At 45.3% G+C, this 20,139-nt stretch overlaps 1 protein-coding gene across 1 annotated transcript in view; it reads right to left on the bottom strand.

Annotated features, from left to right (window-relative positions):
• Positions 1 to 12,661, bottom strand: part of CIB2 (calcium and integrin binding family member 2) — a 118,711-nt gene extending 106,050 nt beyond the window's left edge. The window contains exon 1 of the mRNA XM_032763080.2: positions 12,284 to 12,661. Coding sequence (XP_032618971.1) covers positions 12,284 to 12,334 — 51 coding nt within the window. The 5' untranslated portion in view covers positions 12,335 to 12,661. The remainder of the gene's footprint in view (positions 1 to 12,283) is intronic.
• Between the last annotated feature and the right edge of the window lie 7,478 nt (positions 12,662 to 20,139).

The following is a 20,139-nucleotide window of genomic DNA, read 5'->3' as shown; positions in this document are numbered from 1 at the left end:
TGGTCACCCTAGTTATGAACTGGCAGCAGCTTCATTAGAGGATTCTAAGAATGATGAAATAACCAGGCAAATATTATGGTAGAAAATGTGCATGCTTTTAATTCATTAAGTGAGCTACAATTGCATTCAATGGATCAACTCCAAATGAATCGTAACTTCCACACAGTGTGGTTCTGGAGTGATTACTATCATTTAAAAGATAATATGTAGGGGAAAGATTTATTATATAGTAGTAGAAGGCAGAATGGCCTAGCAAGTAGGGATCAAGAATAGGAGTTAGGACATTCGGATTCTAGTCTTTGCTGCGCTACTTAAGCTGCTGGGACTTTGGGCAAGTCACTTTGGCTGAGATCCTCAAAGGTAGATAGGTGCCTGACTCCCATTGAAATCAATGGAAATTAAGCAACTAAATGCCTTTGAGGATCTGGGCCTCTGTCTCTGCTCTCCCACTCTCAGTGTGTCTGGTTGTTGGGGCTGACCACAAGTTACTTTGGGCTGTTGTTTCAGAATGGTTTTGGGGGGAGCTAATAGTGAACTAGCTTTGATCGGCTGGGCTGGCTTGAAGCCACTGGACTGAATAAACAAGTGAAGTGATAAGCGAGGCCAAAGACCATGAAGTGTGGGAACAGAAAACAGCAGTGTTTCCTGCCAGAGCCTGCTTGTGGGTGAATACCACCCCCCCCGCCCCCGCCCCCGCCACCTTAGAAGGAGGTGATGATTAAAAATGGCTAGGTGAATTGCTTTAGATGAACAGTCTCACCTGTGGACCCTGGCCTTGTGGGTCCCCAGGAATTCCCCACACTGGAGCAGCCCCTGCTACAAGCCCTCAAGGACAAGGCTAGAGGGTCTGGGACTGTCTGTAGCAGAAGAGGTGCAAGCATTGATGCTTGCTTGCTTGCTGGAAAGCACTTATTTAGTAACACGTGAAGGCTGGAAAGGTTATTATACTTTGGCAATAAAGCTGGTTATACTTATGCACCTGGTGTGGCTTCATTGAGTGTATCCAAGTTCCTCCCCACCCGCCCTTTGGCTCGACACTGGTTTATTTAGATTATAAACTCTCAGGAAGAGACAGTCCCTGCTCCAATGTGTTTCTATCACAATGGGACCTCAAAGTGCTACTATAATACAACTAATAATCATGTATGCAGGACCTGAAGAAGAGCTCTCTGTGTCTCAAAAGCTTCTCTCTCTCACCAGCGGAAGTTGGTCCAGTAAAAGATACTACCTCACTCACCTTGACTAATAATCATGCAAAATGGTCATATCAATCCAATTATTCCAGAAGAGGATGACAAACTGAGGCAAAAAGTAACAAGAACCTGATCCTTACCTACTGAAACCAAAGGGGAGTTTTGCCACTGATTTTAATGTGAACAGGGTCAGGCCCCTAAAAGTTAAATATATATTTTATCTAAATTCCAAAAGCAGCCTCCAGAAACAAGAAATATTTGATGCAGCAACACTTGCATCTGTTTTAACTTTTTTTAAAAAGATTTATTCCAGAGGTTTTACTTTGGAAAATTCCTAATTATTTTTCACAGTATGTCAAAATTTATATTGTACTGCCCGGAGGCAAAGAAGATTTTGCCAACACACAATCAGGGAATCACATAATGAATTAACCAGAGTCTGCCCAAAGTGAGTGCGTACAGGAGTTCTTGCCACTTTAAACATATATCATCTCCAAATAGTATCCCCATTTCCACCACTGTCCGTTAGTGATTTTTTTCATAACTATAATAATTCAGTCATTTTTCTTGGGATTCCAGTAGGTTTTTAAGATTTGATCATCAAATGTTCTACAAATGTAATCGGTTACTGTACAGATGAAAATATGTCCCTAGGACTATCGCTGAGCTGTTGTGAGATTGAAATTTATTTGATCATTCTAAATCAATATGGCCCAGGTTTGTACGATATTCAAGCACTTGAAAACCTACTTTCACATTCATGGTCCCATTGAAGTCAACTGGGTTACTCACAGGTTTAAAGTTATGTACATACTTAAGTACCTTGCTGAACTGTGGTCTGTATTTGCAAACAAATTTAAAAAACTGACCAACAAAATGCCAGCTAGGTCTATATTGATGACAGTAGCTATTAAGTGAGCATTTGATTCATCTCAGAAAAACACACACACTAAGAATGTGCAACGCAGGCTTTAACATCTAGATTACCTAAATCTGTAGCAAGATAATTTACAGTAGTAAAGCCAAAACTGCTTTTTATTCATTGGTTTTTGGTAAAGTTTTGCCTTTAAAATCTGCTGTTAGAATGTCACATAAGAACACTTAAGATCTTGATGTTGTTATTTTGAATGACCACAGCTGCAATTTGATGGACAGTAAAAGTAATTTAGTGTGGTATATGTTCATTGGCAATATGAAATGTGAAATCAGGACCTTGGTTTGCCTCCTATGAGTCTCATTGAAGTCAATGACTCTATTTACGGTGACCGGGTGTCTGGTGTTCCGGTTGAAAAGGGACCCTGGCGGCCCCAATCAGTACTGCCGACTGGGCCATTAAAAGTCAGGTCTGGCTCCTAAGCGGGGGGGCCACTGGGTGCTGGGGAGTGGTGCCTGCAGATGAGAGCAGTACACGCTGCAGAGCTTCCTCCCTTTCTCCCCCACCGAGGAGCCAGACCTGCTGGACAGTTCTGGGGCACAGCACAGAGCCAGGACAGGCAGGCAGCCTGCTTTAGCCCCACTGCACCACTGACCAGGAGCCATCCAAGGTAAGCCCAAACCCCTGCCCCAGCCCTGAACCCCCCCTCAACCCACAGCCCCATCCTGTACCTCAAATTCCTCATCCCCAGCCCCACCCTAGAGCCCACACCCCCAGCCCAGAGCCCATACCCCCTCCTGCACTCCAAATCCCTCACCTCTCTCACACTCCAACCCCCTGCATCAACCCGCAGCCCCCTCCTACATTCTAAATCCTTCCGCCCCACCCCCAAGCACCCCAAACCCCTCATCCCCAGCTCCACTCCAGAGTTAGTACCCCCAGCCAGGGCCCTCACCCCCTCCCACACCCCAACTTCCTAGCCCAGTCCCAAGCCCTCTCCCGTACCCTGAATCACTCATTTCTGGCCCCACCTCAGAGCCCTCACCCTCTCCCTCACCCCAACATCCTGCCCCAGCCCAGTTAAAGTGAGTGAGGGTAGGGAAAGAGCGAGCCACCAAAGGAGTGGGAATGTAGTGAGTGGAGGGCAGGATCTCAGGGAAGGGGTGGGGCATGGGTGGGACCTCACGGAACAGGCAGGGCTAGAGTGTTTGGTTTTGTGCTAACAGAAAGTTGGCAACCCTAGAGGCTATTCACGTGTGTAACATCAGGGCCCAAGGACCGAACTGTGATCCCCTTTCTCATGTTGGATAGTAGTTTCCATTATGGATAGTTCCACTGATTTCAACAGGACTGCTTGTGGAGTAAAGAACCACCTAATGTGAGTGATGGTAGCACTATCTAGCCCCCCATGATTAGATTTTATTTTCTTTATGTACCCTACTTATGATTGGGTTAAGCAGAGTTTTTAAAAACCATTAAATGTAACTTCCTGACCTGTTTTTACTTTATAAATGGTGTTTCTTGGTAGGCCATGAAAGTAATTTGTTTCAGATCAGTACTTCACTCATATCAATTGATCTTTTAACCCTGTAGTGATCAGTGTTTTTACAAAAGAGGGCATGTGGGATGTGAAATAGTCTGAGCTAAAAGCTAACATTAGCCAATGGCTCAGCTGTTTGTTGTTATTATTACTATTTAGCATATACAGTAAAAGTTGTTTTATCTGGCACTTCACCAGCCGGAAAGCTTGATAAACTGTCATTTCTGATCTTCACTGAGATTCCAGTTTATAGTCCAGTTGGCATAGGGCCTGCAGGCAGTTAGGGCACACGAGGGGGAGCAGGGCATGGGCTCTGGGAGGGAGATTGGGTGTGAGGGGGGCTCAGGGCAGGGGGTTGGGGCATGGGAGGGAGTGCAGGGTGCTGGATCTGGGTGCTGCTCACCTAAGACGGCTCTCCGCAAGCGGCAACCTGTTCAGGCTGCTCCTAGGTGGAGGCACAGCAAGCAGCTCTGTATGCTATCCCTGCCCCGCCCCAGGCACTAGCTCTGCAGTTTCCACTGGTTGGGAACCATGACCAATGGAAGCTGCAGGGGAGGCACCTGTGGGCAGAGACAGCGTGCAAAGCCACTTAGCTGTGCCTCCACCTAGGAGCAGCCAGGGCTGGTCGCCAATTGTGGTGAGCTGCCTGAGGTGAGTACCCCCCAGGTTCAGCACCCCACTCCCCCTGCCGTGCCCCAACTCACTGCCCCGAGCCCCCTCCCACACCCAAACTCCCCCCCAGAGCCCATGCCCCTCCCGATCCTGCGGCGCGGATGGGGCCTGCTAATGGTGGCTGCGGCGATGTTGGGGCTATGCTGAGCATGGGATGTGATGGCTGAGGAGCCAGCCCCATCACTCCTCCAGCCGCGCCTGCTGCCCCCACCCATGGCTCCTCCGGTCGTGCTACTCTCAGCACTGGCCCGGCAGGTGCCGCTTTTGGAAAACGTGCTGAGGGGAAGTGGCTGCTTCCCCTGCACCCCACTAGGTATGCTACTGGCTCCAGCGGCGATTTAAAGGGCCTGGGGCTCTGGCCACCACTGCCACTACTGCAGCAGCGGCCGGAGCCCCAAGTCCTTTTAAATCACCAGCCCGGGGGCAGCTGCTCTTTTTGCCCCCCCCCCCCACGCCACGTTGGCAGCCTGGGGGGAGCAAAAGGGGCAGCAACGATAAAGTGCTGCTGTGACGGCACTTTAAGCAGGGTCCTTATGCCGCGGCAGTGCTTTAAAGTAAGGCGGGAGGGGCTGGTACTGGTGCCACTTTTTACCAGTATGCCGTGCTGGTCCATACCACCTTACTTTCACCCCTGTCAAAAGCTAACAGTTGTTCCCTGCCATATGTGTAATGAGTTGGAAGTTGCAGCTTAGTTCTTAGCAAGCAGGAACCCACATTCAGAGGTGAAAGTAAGCCGATATGCCCCGGTATGGCGTAGCAGCAAGAGCTGGTGCACCATACCAGGTAAGATCGGCTTTCCCCGGCAGCAATTTAAAGGGCCTGGGGCTCCCAGCAGTGGCTGGAGCTCTGGGCCCTTTAAATTGCCACCAGATCCCTGCTGCCGGAGCCCTGGGGAAGCAGTGGCAGGGCTCGGGCGGTGATTTAAAGAGCCCGTGGTGCCTGCCGCAGCTACCACCCTGGGCCCTTTAAATTGTCCGCGGAGCCCTTGGGTATCGGCGGTGGGGCTCCGGTGGCTATTTAAAGGATCCAGGGCTGTAGCAGCTGCTACCGCCCCAGCCCTTAAAATAGCCACCAGAGACTCACCGCTGCCTCCCCAGGGCTACGACAGCAGGGCTCCGAGGATGATTTAAAGGATCCAGGGCTCTGGTAGCCGCTACTGCCCCAGGCCCTTTAAACCATCCCCAGAGCCTGCCAGAGCCCTGGAGTAGCGGTGGCGTGGCTCTGGTGGCAATTTAAAGGGCCAGGGGCTCGACCGCCAGTACTGCCCCAGGCCCTTTAACTTGCCGTCGGAGCACCACTGCCGCTTCCCCAGGGCTCCGGCAGCAGGGCTCTGGGGGTGATTTAAAGGGCCCGGGGTGGTAACGGCAGCCGGAGTCCCAGACCCTTTAAATCACCGCCTGTGCCACTGGCTGCCGCTGCTACCCCAGGGCTCTGGCAAAGTAGCTTGGGTGGCAATTTAAAGGGCTTGGGGCTCCCATTGCTGCTACCGTCTGGGGCCCTTTAAATCGCCACTCGAGCCCTGCTGCTGGAGCCTTGGGATAGCGGGGGCAGGGCTCTGGTGGTGATTTAAAGGGCCAGGGGCTCCCAGCTGCCGCTAGTGCAGCAGAGCCCCAGGCCCTTTAAAGCTCCACCAGAGGCCGGGGCCCCCTCCGATGATGATTTAAAGTGCCCAGGACTCCACTGTGGTGATAGCAGCTGAAGCCTTGGGCCCTTTAAATCACCCATGGGGCTCCCAGCCCTCTCTGCAGCTAGTAGCTCTGGGGGTGATTTAAAGGGCCTGGGCTCCCAGTTGCTGCTACCACAGCCCCAGCCCTGGGCCCTTTAAATCCTGATTTAAAGCACCCAGGAATTTAAAGGGCCCGCCTCTTCTGGTTGAGGCTCTGCCCCTTCTAAGGATTCCAGAGTTCCAGTAAATCCTTAAAATTACTTTCACCCCTGCCCACATCACAGTTGGAACTTGGAAGTGTCAGCTTCGAGGCCAATGACACAAGACAGAACCATCCTCCCACCGTTGCTGTGATCCCCCAAACTGAGGGCTGACACAGATTAGCTGTATTGTGAAAGGAACCTTACAATGGTGTTGCCTGAGCTTGACATGCTCAGTGCATAGACATAAGACTTTGATTGCCAGGTTGTCTATGTGGCAGCTTTCACAAGCATAATCTTGACTAAGGCTCCAGTTCAGGAAAACACTTAAATATATACTTACCTTTTGTAGTAAGAGGAGGCCCTGAGACATAAACATTGGTATCAGAGGCCTGGTATGAGGCCTAAGGCCTGAACTAAAGTAATGGTCAAGACTTTGCTAACATAAAGCAAAGTGGAGCTGTGAGCCAGAGGCAGGCCCTGCTCACAGACACTGGCAAGGGAAGGGCTGATGCAAGAAGACACGTACCTAAAAGGTACTGAACACTAGATATCAGAACATTCACATACTTGCACATTCCACACAGATAACAAGGAACAGACTGATCCATCCCAATGACAGGGGCAAAAGGGTAATATGATGGATAGAGTTGTTTTGTTCAAACCAACATGTACAAGGTGAGAGCCGGCACCTTACTACGTAGAGGGGTTGTACCTTGCTATGTAGAGGGGTTGCACCTCAGGTATGTCAGGAGTGATGCATAATTTGTTTGTACCTGTGTTTAAGAATACATCCTGGGGCGGTGTCTTTGTCCGGCCTAGGAGCAGTGGAAAGTCCTGCCACTGACTGAGCCGGGTCCATTGCCAAGAGGCACTTTCTCGTAGTATGCCTGAGTTGCTAAGAAAACCTACAGGGAACTGCCATTGTGTCGAGATCGCAATAAACCTAGCAGACGTGACTTTGCACCTTACTAGAGTCTGTGGTCGTTGGGGGTTCTCGTCGGGTCTGCTGCATCAGCTATCTGCAGAGCTGGGGCAGCACACGGGGCGAGCACACGCACGCAGCCCAGTGATACAACAAGGAGACAGCAGAGCACCACACCGGTAGCATCTGACAGTACCTATGACAACACCTTTTAGAGAGAGAGAGAAAGAGAGTGTGTGTGTGTGTGTGTGTAGTCTCCAGTGAAGACACCGGGACTCCTCACATGCTTATTTTAGGGTGTCTTTACACATACAGTTATTCTGGAATAGCTATTCTAGAATGACTCCATGTGTGGACACTCTTATTCCAGTATAAGAGTGCCCTTTTCCAAATTATCAGTGAAAGTGGAAGTGTTCTGGAATAGCTATTCTGCTTTAAATTCAAACCCTACCATATTCTGGAAGAGCTTGCGTGTGTAGACAACTGCCCACAAATGATCTGAATGAAATCATGGGGGCACCCACAAAGTCATGTTAGGTACATACTACTCAGTGAGACTACGGGTGACAAAATCTGGCCCTTAGACACAGAGAATGGGATTTTCAAAGCCACCAGGGGTTTCATTTGAATGGAAATTGAGTGTTCACTGCCCCTTAGGAAGCTTTTAAAAGCTCAATCTTAAAATACACTTTGTTAGAGAAATGTTTCTTTTCTATTGACTAATGTTTACTCTTTTCTCCTTGAGACCTTACTTCTATTTTGCATTTGTAAGTTAAAATAATTTCACCAACCTGAGCATAGGGCAATGGCAGTAGAAAGCAGAAAGCCCTGGCAGGATTCACTTTCCCATTAGTATATAGTTTTTAACAGACATGAAGTTCTGCTGGGAAACCAATCTGTGCAAAAGCCCATTTCCTTTAAATTTCCAAAGCTTTTCAATGTGCTTATGATAATTTAAAGAGCTATCAACTGGTGCACTACACTAAGGGAATAAAGGCTGGCAAATGATAGGAGAAGGTATTAGGAGATTTGTAGCTTTGTAGAATTGTGATGGTTGCCTCCATCTTTCACTAAAATAAGAGATGGGGAGGGTTTAAATATGATCAAGTCTCACTACATAGCTCTCTTACAGTTTCAGTCAAATATTCATCTTCAGACTTATAAAAACCTTTCCTTAAAACACATTATATAGTGTAATGACACAAGGATCATCTTTTGAATGATTGAACCCAAAATCTCTGGATCTAAAAGCAAGAGCTAAATGACCAACTCCTTAAGCCAATATGGTATAGCTCTATTGAAGTAACATGTATAAAAACGCAATACCTCAGTTGCCAAGGAGTCATTCAGATGCCACTGTGATGAGTGTGGTACAAATGCCTAGATCAGGGGTTGGCAACCTTTCAGAAGTGCTGTGCCGAGTCTTCATTTATTCACTCTAATTTAAGGTTTCATGTGCCAGTAATATATTTTAATATTTTTACAAGGTCTCTTTCTATAAATCTATACTATATAACCAAACTATTGTTGTATATAAAGTAAATAAGTTTTTTAAAATGTTTAAGAAGCTTCATTTAAAATTAAATTAAAATTCAGAGCTCCCCGGACTGGTGGCCAGGCCCAGGCAGTGTGAGTGCCAATGAAAATCAGCTTGCCATAGCTTGCCTACCTCCTGGCCTAGATAGATAGAGGAGGGGAAAAAGGCTACCCAATTCCAATTACCAAAAGTGCAAAAGAAGAATTGATCAAGCTGCAAGGTCCATTTTAAATGTTTTTACAACATTTAATGAGTAATGTTTTTAATCCACAATCCTGATGTTGCTGAAGTGAGTTTTCTCTTTTATAAAGACCATCTGTGAGTTACATGCACACAGGTGCATATCTAATCTATACACTCCATATACTGTAAGGAACTGGTCCTTTAGCTCAAATGGTTGAGGCTCTTCTATTTAGATCTGGAACTCCTAGGCTCAATGGATTTGGCATCCTAGCTCTCTTAGGCCCCTTTGAAATTCCCACCCACTGTTTCCAAAGAATGGGAAGTCCATATTTTAAAAAGCTGTGGGCCCAGTACTCCATGCTCCCCTTCCTCCAGCACAACAGAGACATCTTTGAAGAATTTCAGTGGTGGAAGGGGGGCAGGTGGGTCAGCAGGTCTCCAGCCTAGTCTCCACCTCCCCAAATCTACCAAGCATAGCATGTAAGTTACTGCAGCCATGGGGCCACTGCCAAGTACATGACAGAAAAACAGCATAACTTACTGCATACTCTTGGTCACATCTTGCCCCACTTATGCTGATGTAAATCTTCAGCTTCAATGGAATTACTCTGGAGTATGCAGGGAGTTATGCGGCTTCTTCCTCTTCCCTGTGGAACACTCCACATGACTCCTGTGGTTCAAGGGGAAGAGTGGGAGAACACAATGCAGTGTGGAGGAAAGAATTCTCTGTGTGGATGCCCTAGGGCTATAGTGGTTCTCTCAAATTCCATACAGATCTAGAGGATCCAAACACTGATCCCCTGAATCTGCCCTCAGAGAAGAATGGAAAGGAAGCTCTGAGGTGGGTATCATAGAAGTCCTTCTTCCACAGATGGGAATAACCAGCACAGGGAATTTGGCTTTTCGCTTGAGTAACCTGGAAGCTGCAATTACTTTACCCAAGTTGGGATATTCAAAGAAAAAGGCTTAAACTCCATCCTTAGGCTAAATCTTGTTTGCCTTACTCATGCAGGTAGCCCTGCTACCCTCAATGAGTCAAACAGGATAGGGTCTCCTGCTCCTTCACTCATGCTCCCAGCAATGTGCAATAACTGATACTCCAGAGAAGGCAAATAAGCAACAAAACACTTTGCCTACCTATCTGCACAGTATATATGAATATACATGCGCGACTCATGAGACGCCTGATGGTCTCGGACACTATCCGGTGGTCTAGAGACATTTACATCGAACACATCACCGGCCACCGCCAATACCAGGAGTGAGCCGATGTGGCTCCACGCACCCACGGGGGGGAGGGGGAAACCCTTACAACCCCCCTACCAAACCATATCCCCTGAGTCCTGAACTTACCAATCTGGATCCCACCACGTGAGGGTCACCCTGTCCCCATTACCCGGCCCGCTTACTCATACCCATGACTGTGTGTAGCCCACTCTATGAGCGATGTACCCTCACTGCCCCCCTACTATATCTTGACCCCAACCACCATATACCCCGCATTGGGGACATTACAGGCTGTGTGTACTATATGCTGAACCGTAACCAGTTGCCAGCGTCCCCCCATGCTCTGTATGTTCCCCCCGATGACCAACGACTGACACATCAAACTCTTTGTATCACCTTTCTTTAATATTTTCTAATAAACATTTAATTCCTTCCTGACCCATGAGGTGATTAGCTGATGTCCTGAAGCATGAGATTCAAGTGCCCTGTTCTTAACATGCATAAAAACAAATGTTATTACTGGTCATAAAATTATCCAGCCCTTTTAAAGATCCAGTGACTTTAATTAATTTTATGACCTCCTGCAGAAGAGAAATTCCATAGGCTAACTCAACCCATTGTGCCTAGCTACTGCAAGAGTCTGAGATAAATTTCCCGATGTTATGAAAGGTATGGGCTGCAAACTCTAGATGAAGTGTAATGAATTAAGGATGGCATTTCAGCTCTAACATTTGCCAGCTTGTGCCAAGATGTTAATGTTAATTACATTCAGGTCTTGTTTTGTTTTACTGCAGCTGGGTCTCTGCTCTGTGTTCACTTTTATTGGTAGTAGGAATACAGACATTAGGTGTTTTACAGATCTCTGATTTCCCTCTCTGAAGCATGTTGAGCATTGCTATAAACATAGCCTTGGTTAAGCTTGCTCAGGCCACAGAATATACTGCAATGACCGATGGCAGGTTGGGGTGAGATCAGCAACTAAGTGAGGTTAAATGAACCTTCCCTGCATGCTGCTTGTGATCACTATATGAACATGACAAAGCACACGTCTGTGACACTATAAAAGGGAGGAATCCAGTTAGGATATTGGATCAGTGTGTGAATGCATTTATTCTCATATTGTATTATGAAACTATCCTGTTTTCATCATGGGAGAGCTGTTTTAAGGTGAGAAGTAACAAGCAAAGTATAGAAGAGCATTGCCATTTGCCTACTTCAGTATTTGTTAAATATTAAGACATCTGAGAATGTCCCCATCTGGGGTTGTTCTAAATGAATCTAGTTTCTGAAATTATGCATTCCATTTTAAAGCCTGATCCAAAGCTCACTGAGGCTAGTGAAAAGACTATTTATTGACTTTAGATCAGATCCTGGGTCAGGAGAGAAGCTGAATGTTGCAATGTTATAAACCCTTTGTGGAAGAAAACAGAGCAGCCAGGCCTCTATACCTCTCAGGATGGTTATACAGCTCCCCCTTTTCTCTGCTTTCTCCTATTTTACATTCTGTCATCTTTTATTCTCTTGGATTTGTGCAAGATGCCAGTTAGTGTGGGCAGCTCCCCACTCTGCTTCAGGCATCTCTGCAGTGTCTGAGATGTTGTGAATGGAGATAGGGAAAGACTGTAGTGGGCAGAGAAAAATGCAACTGAGGTGACATGCTGTATTCAAAAAACTGTCATTTCTGGAGAGTGCTGCTCCCAAAATGCAGATCTCTCTCTGTCAAGGGGAGAAGGAATATCTCCACCCAGAAGTGTGAGCAAACCTAGGGCAACCATATCTAACGGATTAAAACTGAAACACCTTTCTAGCTCTTCAAAGAGCAGTGAGTGCAGTACATAGTTGTTAGGAGACATGAAACTGACCAGTATTAATTTCCTTGCCACTGAAGGAATCAGGGACCTAAAGTGCAAGTGTATCTGATACAATCTCTTCTTTAAAACATGCTCAATACAAGGATCACTCTAAAACCTCCCATTTATCACTGTGGTCACAAACTTCAATCTCTGTTTCCTGGCCTTTCATGTCTGGGATTTGATTCCCCTCCCCGGTGGAGGGGGAAGAGCTCTTTTTGCACAGGGATAGGGAACTAGATTTATATGCACGTGGAAACCCCCACTAATTGTCTAATTAACAGGTATAAGAGGTGAGGGAGAGTGACAGTAAAGGATAAACATGTCCCTACAAGCTAAGTTGGATCATACATCAAAAACCAGAGCAGCACATTCAGATCACCACCTTCTCCTTAATGCAGAATTACGAATCTTACCTGATAGGCATCTAGCTGTTCATCAGTAAATATCGTTTGCTTATTACCCATCTTAAATGAGGAATTCTTCCTTTGTGCAAATGCATCACATAAGAAGTTGCAAGAGTCCTCAGTACTGTAGGCATTTAGAGCATATACACTTCGTGATCGCGCTGAAGAAATCCCCAAGCCTGCATTGAACTGCACTTGCCTGCACCTGTCCGGCTAGCAAGAAGCAATGAAGTCGTTTCTGAGAACCTTGGCAAAGGCTGGTTTTTGATGTGCTAGGAGGGAGAAGGTTAAAATCCCAGGCAGGTGTCACCTAGAAATGGTGATGCCATCGTCCTTTCCCCTGTGTTTTCCTCGAGCACAATACAGGGCTTGTGTGGCGTGAAAACTGATGAGGAGCATCCAGTGTCGGAAGGAAACCAGCTCTCTGCTGCCCCGGTCTCTGTCTCTCCGCGGCACTCCCTCTCTGTAACTTCCCGCTGTAAGAGTAGCTCTGCACCACTAGGTGTCGCTCGATAACTTATTTATATGCCGCAGGAGGCCAGCAAGAGACGCTGGCTGGGTCGCTCCAGTCCATCAGGGACAGGACCCAAGTGTGGATTTTTATTGCCGGGAAATGCTGCCATGCGCTGGGTTCAGCTAAAAGTCAAGGGAAATACAGGAACAAGGTGTAATGAGGGGCTGCAGGCAATATGCTCAGTGTGCTAAGAATAACTGGAGGTAAAGAAAAAAAAAACCTTTTGGCCATCTTACTGTAAGTGAAATGGGCTTCTGGGCAAACTACAATTAGCTTGTCTGAGACTGCAGCTGAAAAGTGACCCCCCTGGCCACTCCAGCAGAATGGGATCCACTCTCCCCCCTTCCCCGGACACAAACTCTCTGTTAGAGACCATAATCCAGCCTGCTTCAGAACTATCTTAATAACTGAATGAAGGCTGCATACAGACAATGTGGGTGAGGCAATATTTTTTATTGGACCAACTCCCGTTGGTGAGAGGGACACGCTTGACAGTTTCTTCCTGAAGAAGAGCTCCGTGTAAGCTGGAAAGCGTGTCTCTCTCACCGACAGAAGTTAGTCCAATGAAAAATATTACATCTAATATCCTGGGATCTACACAGCTACAGGCGCACTGCATACAATAATGTATATACACAGGCAGCAATGTCTAGTGGTTAGAACAAGGCACCAGGACTGACCCTAGACCAAATGGTGCCCCCTCCATTTGTTAAACTTTTGGATACCTTACTTTTGTTGCATTTGTAGCCCATTTCATGACTTTGATGCACAATTTGCATGCATGATTTATCCCTGTCATATAAGATGATAAATTTGCACACAAATCGTGCATCAAAGTCATAAAACAAAAACAGCACTCCAACCCCAATGCCCCAAAAGCCTGGCACCTCAGGCAGTTGCAGGGCCAGATTTAGGGGCAAGTGATCGAGGCAAGGGACTAAGGGAACCAAGGTATCTGAAGTCAGATTTTCCCCCCAATTAGGGTACAAATCCCAGTCTATCCCTGGTTCAGGGTGTGACCAGTGGCACATCATCTATGCTGATAGGACATTTGGCAGGCAGGAAAGCTATCAGGGCTGCTCTAATCTATTCTGGAAGGGGACGGCATTGCAAAGTATGTTGCATCCTCTACAGTCTCTGAGTCAGGCTCAGTACAAGCACAGCACAGAGAAAATCAAGGCTTTGGTAGCTAGAAAAGAGAATGTCTCGGTCTGGTGGCCTTATGTGAAATACTGTAAATCGGTGATCACTCCCTAATGGACACTGGTTCATAGAAAAAAGGCATCACAACCACTGGCAATGATAGCAGAAGCCAAGGACTGAATTCATTATGGAGATTGAACCCTTTTCTCATCCTTGCAGATGTTCCCTCCAGATCATGGTTGAAATACACTGGTTAGGCCGGGGTGGGCAAACTTTTTGGCCCGAGGGCCACATCTGGGAATAGAAATTGTATGGTGGGCCATGAATGCTCACAAAATTGGGGTTGGAGTGTTGGAGGGAGTGAGGGCCCTAGTTGGGGGAGAGGGCTCTGAGGTGGGGCCAGAAATTAGGAGTTCAGGGCACGGGAGGAGGCTCCAGGCTGGGTGGGAGTTTTGCAGGGGGAGGAGGGGAAGGCTCTGGCTGGGGTAGGGCTGGGAATAAGAAGTTTGGGGAATAGGCAGGTGCTCTGGGCTGGGACTGAGGGGTTAGGACGGTGGGAGAGGGATCAGGGTTGGGGCAGGGAGTTGGGGTGTGGGGAGAGGCTCAGGAGTGCAGTCTCTGGGTGGTGCTTACATCAAGCAGCTCCTGGAAGCAGCAACATGTCACTTTTCCAGTGCCTACAGAGCCACGACCAGGTGGCTATGCGCGCTGCCCCAGCTGCAGGCACCACCCCCGCAGCTTCCGTTGGTGGCAGTTCCCAGCCAAAAGAAGTTGCAGGGATGGCACGTGGGGCAGAGGAAGTGTGCAGAGCGGAGCCTTCTGGCTGTCCCTACACGTATGAGCCAGAAGGGGGCTATGCCACTGCTTCTGGGAGCTGTGTGGAGTACCCCCCGACCCTGCTCCCCGGCTGAAATGCCAGAGTGAGACAAGCCCCAGATCCTGCTCCCCAGTGGGAGCTCGAGGGCTGGCTTAAAATGGCTGGTGGACTGGATCCGACCCGGAGGCCATAGTTTGCCCAGCCCTAGGTTAGGCAGTGGGGAGCAGCTTGCACAGATACTTCTTTTACTGCATTTATTTTACTGGTTAATTTAAAACCTCAGTTTCCAAGACTATTAATCCAGCACCTTTACCCAGCACTGAAATTCACTAAACTATATTTAACAGATGGCAGTGACAGCACATTGCATATCATGAGGTCTGACTTCATGGGTCCAATATTAACAATGTTCCTGACCCGGACCCCTCCTAGGGCTCTTCCCCTCCCTGTAGAGACCTATTTACCCAGGCCTGATATCTGGGCTGGGTGCTGGAAATAAGATTTGCCTGGGTATATAGCAACTGGAAACGGGAAACAATCTATAATAGTAGCATTAAAATTAAATTATCAAATCTGTAGTAAACAAGCTCTGGGAGTTCCTGAACCATATGATGTTCCAAGGCAGACAATTCAGATCATGATGAGTAGGAACGCAAGACTAGATTCACTGGAATACAGTATCAGTCTATTACGGTGCTCTAAAGGTACAAGACAGTATAACATTTTTACAAGTTAATGGTTTGAGTTTAGCAGATGGCAATGCATTTGCCAAAAGTTATTAATGAGAACCAAACAATGGTGGTAGACATCTGAATTTTAATACTGAAAACATAGCAGTCTAATGATCAAACAATATATAGTTAAGTTGTTTGAAAATATTAAAGGAAAAAGCTAAAATAACATGACCTGTTCCCTGACCTAATGTAAGTGCTGAGTTAAGTGCTGCTGAGATCTGGCATGTGATAAAGATCCACTAGAAAATCAGAGGGTTGAACCTGCTGCACCTGGCATAGGGCAAAACTGACCTTTATTGTTCTGACTGAAAATTATTTTTATTTCTTCAATGTGCAATGAGATCAAGTCCTCCTTCTGTCCCCCCGAAATCACCAGTATCAACAAGGAATGGCAAGAAAAAGATTCTAAAATACACTGTTGGGGTGGCCCAGCTTTAACCCACATCAGTAAACTGAAGATGTGGGTGTCAGCATTTCTGAAAAACAGGCCCTAAGAGACTCTAGCTACCTCAAGTTGGGCATCCAAAAATTAAGGCACTCAAATTTAGTGGATACTTCTGAAAATCTGAGTCTTAATTTAATCTGAATCTCCATACCTCAGGTTTCCCCTTCTATAATATGGGAAAAATGATACTTACCCAGCTTATAAAGATCTTTGAGAACTATGGATGAAAGTGCTAAGTATCTCCAAGTATACCTGTTAACCTCACATCTAAACTTCCTGGTTGAAGTATTAGCAAGAATAATGTCTGTTAATCAGACAGTGTTTTATGGAGGCTCGGAAGAATTTGTTAGAAGGTGCAACTTGCCAAATGATAATGTCTATTCTCCACATGGTCTCATTCAAAGGTCTGTATTATGCTCGTAAACTAGTACTAGTGGGCATTTCTCACATATATTTGGAAAAGCTGTAAAACTGGCTCTGGTTGAGAATTATATTTTGAGGATAAATAGAAACCAATATAGCCAACTCTGAGCTTCTATAACAGTTTGTGAAAGGAGTTCCAGGAGAGGAAGTAACTAGGAGGACAGCCATTTTGGATTTGATTCTGACCAACGGGGGGGAATTGGTAGCAAATCTGAAGGTGGAAGACAATTTGGGTGAAGTGATCATAAAATGTTAGATTTCATGATTCTGAGGAAGGGAAGGAGTGAGAGAAGCAGAATAAGGAAAATGGATTTCAAAAAGTCAGACTAACAAACTCAAAGAGCTGGCAGGTAAGATCCCATGGGAAGAAAATTTAAGGGAACAAGGAATTCAGGAGAGCTGGCAGTCTCTTAATAAGACAATATTAAAGGCATAACTGCAAACTATCCTGATGCGAAGGAAAAATAGGACAAATAGTAAGAGGCCGATACGGCTCCATCAGGAGCTCTTTTATAACCTGAAAGTCAAAAGGGAATCCTACAAAAAAATAGAAACAAAGACAAATTACCAAGGAAGAGTACAAAAGAATAGCACAAGAGTGTAGGAACAAAATCAGAATGGCTAAGGCACAAAATGAGTTACACCGAGCAAGGGACATAAGAGGCAGTTAAGAGGATCTTTAAATACATTAGGGGAAGAGAAAAACAAAGGAAAGTGTAGGTCCTCTACTTGGCAGGGAAAGAGAGCCAATAACTGATGACATCAAGAAAGCTGAGGTGTTTAATGCCTATGTTCTTATGTTCTTATTTTGCTTCAGCTTTTACTAACAACATTAACAGTGACTAGATACTCAACACAATGAATATCAACAACAAGGGGGAAGGAATTCAAGCCAAAATAGGGAAAGAACAGGTTAAAGACTATTTAGATAACTTAGATGTACTTGAGTTGGCAGCGCCTGATCAAATTCATCCTAGAGTACGTCCTTAATTAGCTAAAAACAATCTCAGAACCACTAGCAGTTATCTTTGAGAACTCCTGGAAGGAGGATGAGGCCCCAGAAAGCTGGAAAAGAGCAAACATAATACCTATCTTTAAAAAGGATTGGAAAGAGGACCCTCAGAATTATAGACCAGTCATCTTAACTTCAATACCTGGAAAGATACTAGGACAAATTATTAATCAATTTGTAGGCATCTGGAGTAGAATAGAGCTACAAAGAATAGCCAGTATGGATCTGTCAAGAACAAATCATGTCAAACTGACCTAATTTCCTTTCTTCACAGGGTTACTGGCCTAATGAATAGGGAGGAAGCAGTAAATGTTATATATCTTGTTTTTGACAGTCCCACATGGCATTCTCATAAGCAAACCATGGAAATGTGGTCTAGATGAAATTACTGTAAGGTGGGTGCACAACTTATTGAAAGATAATACTTAAAAAGTAGTTATCAATGGTTCAGTGTTAAACAGGGAGGATAGATCTAGTGTGGTCCTGTCCTGGCTCTAGTACTATTCAATATTTTCATTAATGACTTGGATAATGGAGTGGAGAGTAGGCGTATAAAATCTGCAGATGACACCAACCAGGAAGGGCTTTGGAGGACAGGATTAGAATTCAAAACAACATTGAGAAATTGGAGAATTGGTCTGAACTCAGCAAGATGAAATTCAATAAAGACAAGTGCAAAGTACTTCACTTAGGAAGGAAAAATCAAATGTACAACTAGAAAATGGGAAATTAATGGCTAGGTGGTGGTACTGCTGAAAATGATCTGGGGATTATAGTGGATCACAAAGGGAATATAAATCAACCATGTGATACAGCTAATTCGCGTAAGATGCGACAGACCTGGGGAATTGCAGATCAGTCAGTTTAACTTCAGTACCTGGAGAGATAATGGAGAAAATAATCAATCAATCATTTTCCAAACACTTTTAGAAGGTAATAAGGTGATAAATAACAGTCAGCATGGATTTGTCAAGAACCAATCATGTCAAACCAACTTAATAGCTTTCTCTGACAGGATAATAAGCTTTGTGGTTGGGAGAAAGCCATAGATGTGGTATGTCTTGACTTTAGTAAGGCTTTTGATACTGTCTCCTATGATCTTCTCGTAAACAAACTAGGGAAATACAGCTTAGATGGTGCTACTATAAAGTGGATGCACAACTGATTGGAAAACCATTTCCAGAGAGTAGTTATCAGTGGTTCATAGCCAAGCTGGAATGGCATATTGAGTGGGGTCCCGCAGGGATTGGTCCAGGTCTAGTTCTGTGCAATATCTTAAATGATTTAGATAATGACATAGAGAGTAAACTCATAAAGTTTGCAGATGATACCAAACTGGGGGGGGTTGTAAGTGCTTTGGAGGATAGAATTAAAATTCACCATGATCTGGACAAACTGAAGAAATTGTCTGAAGTAAACAGGAAGAAATTCAATAAGGACAAATGCAAAGTACTCCACTTAGGAAGGATCGATTGCACACATTCAAAATGGGAAATGACTGCCTAGGAAGGAGTATTGCAGAAAGGGATCTGAGAGTTATAGTGGATCACAAGCTAAATGAGAGTCAACAGTGTAACACTGTTGCAAAAAAAGTGAACATAATTCTGGAATGTAATAGCAGGAGTGTTGTAAGCAAGACACAAGGAGTAAGTCTTCCACTTTTCTCAGCTGGAATATTGTGTCCAGTTCTGGGCACCACAGTTCAGGAAAGGTGTGAACAAATTGGAGAAAGTCCAGAGAAGAGCAACAAAAATGATTAAAGATCTAAAAAACATGACCAATGAGGAAAGGTTAAAAAAACAGTATGTTTAGTTTTGAGAAAAGAAGACTGAGGGGGAACTTTATAACAGCCCTTAACATATCTGAAGACTGTTATCAAGAGGACGATCAATTGTTCTCTATGTCCACTGAAAGTAGGACAAGAAGGAATGGGCTTAATCTGCAGCAAGGGAGATTTAGGTTAGATAATAGGAAAAACGTTGTAACCAGAAGAGTAGTTAAACTCTGGAACAGGCTTCCAAGGGAGGCTGTGGAATCTCCAGCTTTGGAAGTTTTTAAAAACAGGTTGGATAAACTTTTGTCAGAAATGCTCTAGATTTACTTGGTACTGTCACATCACAAGGGCTGAACTTGGTGACTTCTTGAAATCCCTTCCTATGTTTCTGATTATATGATCAAGGGCTTTTTAGCTGGGAAAAGGAACTAGTCAAGGCTGCCTTATCTCCTCTGCTATCTACAGTAGTTTAATTATTATTTCTTGATTTTTAAATAGCACATTTTGTAATTTTCATAGTGCTCTATGGAATGACATATTAAGTATTGGTACATAAATGGATCACTTTATCCACTAAAGAAATGCATCCATCTCTAAGATGTAACATAGCAGCTTTTATACTATCAGCAACACTGACACAGCAGCTATAGAGACAGCAAATAAAGAAGACCACTGCATCTAGTTAAAGCAAAGGAATTTATGCTAGAACACAGGCAGAATGTAACAACCCAGGTTGGCATTTCTTCAGGACACTAGGTCTGAGATGCTAGTGTTACAAAAAGTGCAATGAGATCCTAAATGGCCAAGACCTTGCTTGGATGTACAATTCAGAAGACAGCAGTCATTAGCAGCAAAAGGCCCCCTTGGAGGATTTATTTTTTCTGAGGGTTTTCTGTAGCCCCATCACCATGGTAATTATGTGCTTTGGGAAACTGGTCCAATCTGGGCTCACCAAAAAGAGTGTGACCCATTGAATCAACACCATCACTTTTTGAAGTACTCT

The sequence above is a fragment of the Chelonoidis abingdonii genome, chromosome 9, assembly GCF_003597395.2.
Source record: "Chelonoidis abingdonii isolate Lonesome George chromosome 9, CheloAbing_2.0, whole genome shotgun sequence".
Classification (NCBI taxonomy): domain Eukaryota; kingdom Metazoa; phylum Chordata; order Testudines; family Testudinidae; genus Chelonoidis; species Chelonoidis abingdonii.
The sequence above is the reverse complement of the archived record's forward strand: the minus strand, read 5'-3'. Positions and strand labels throughout refer to the sequence as shown.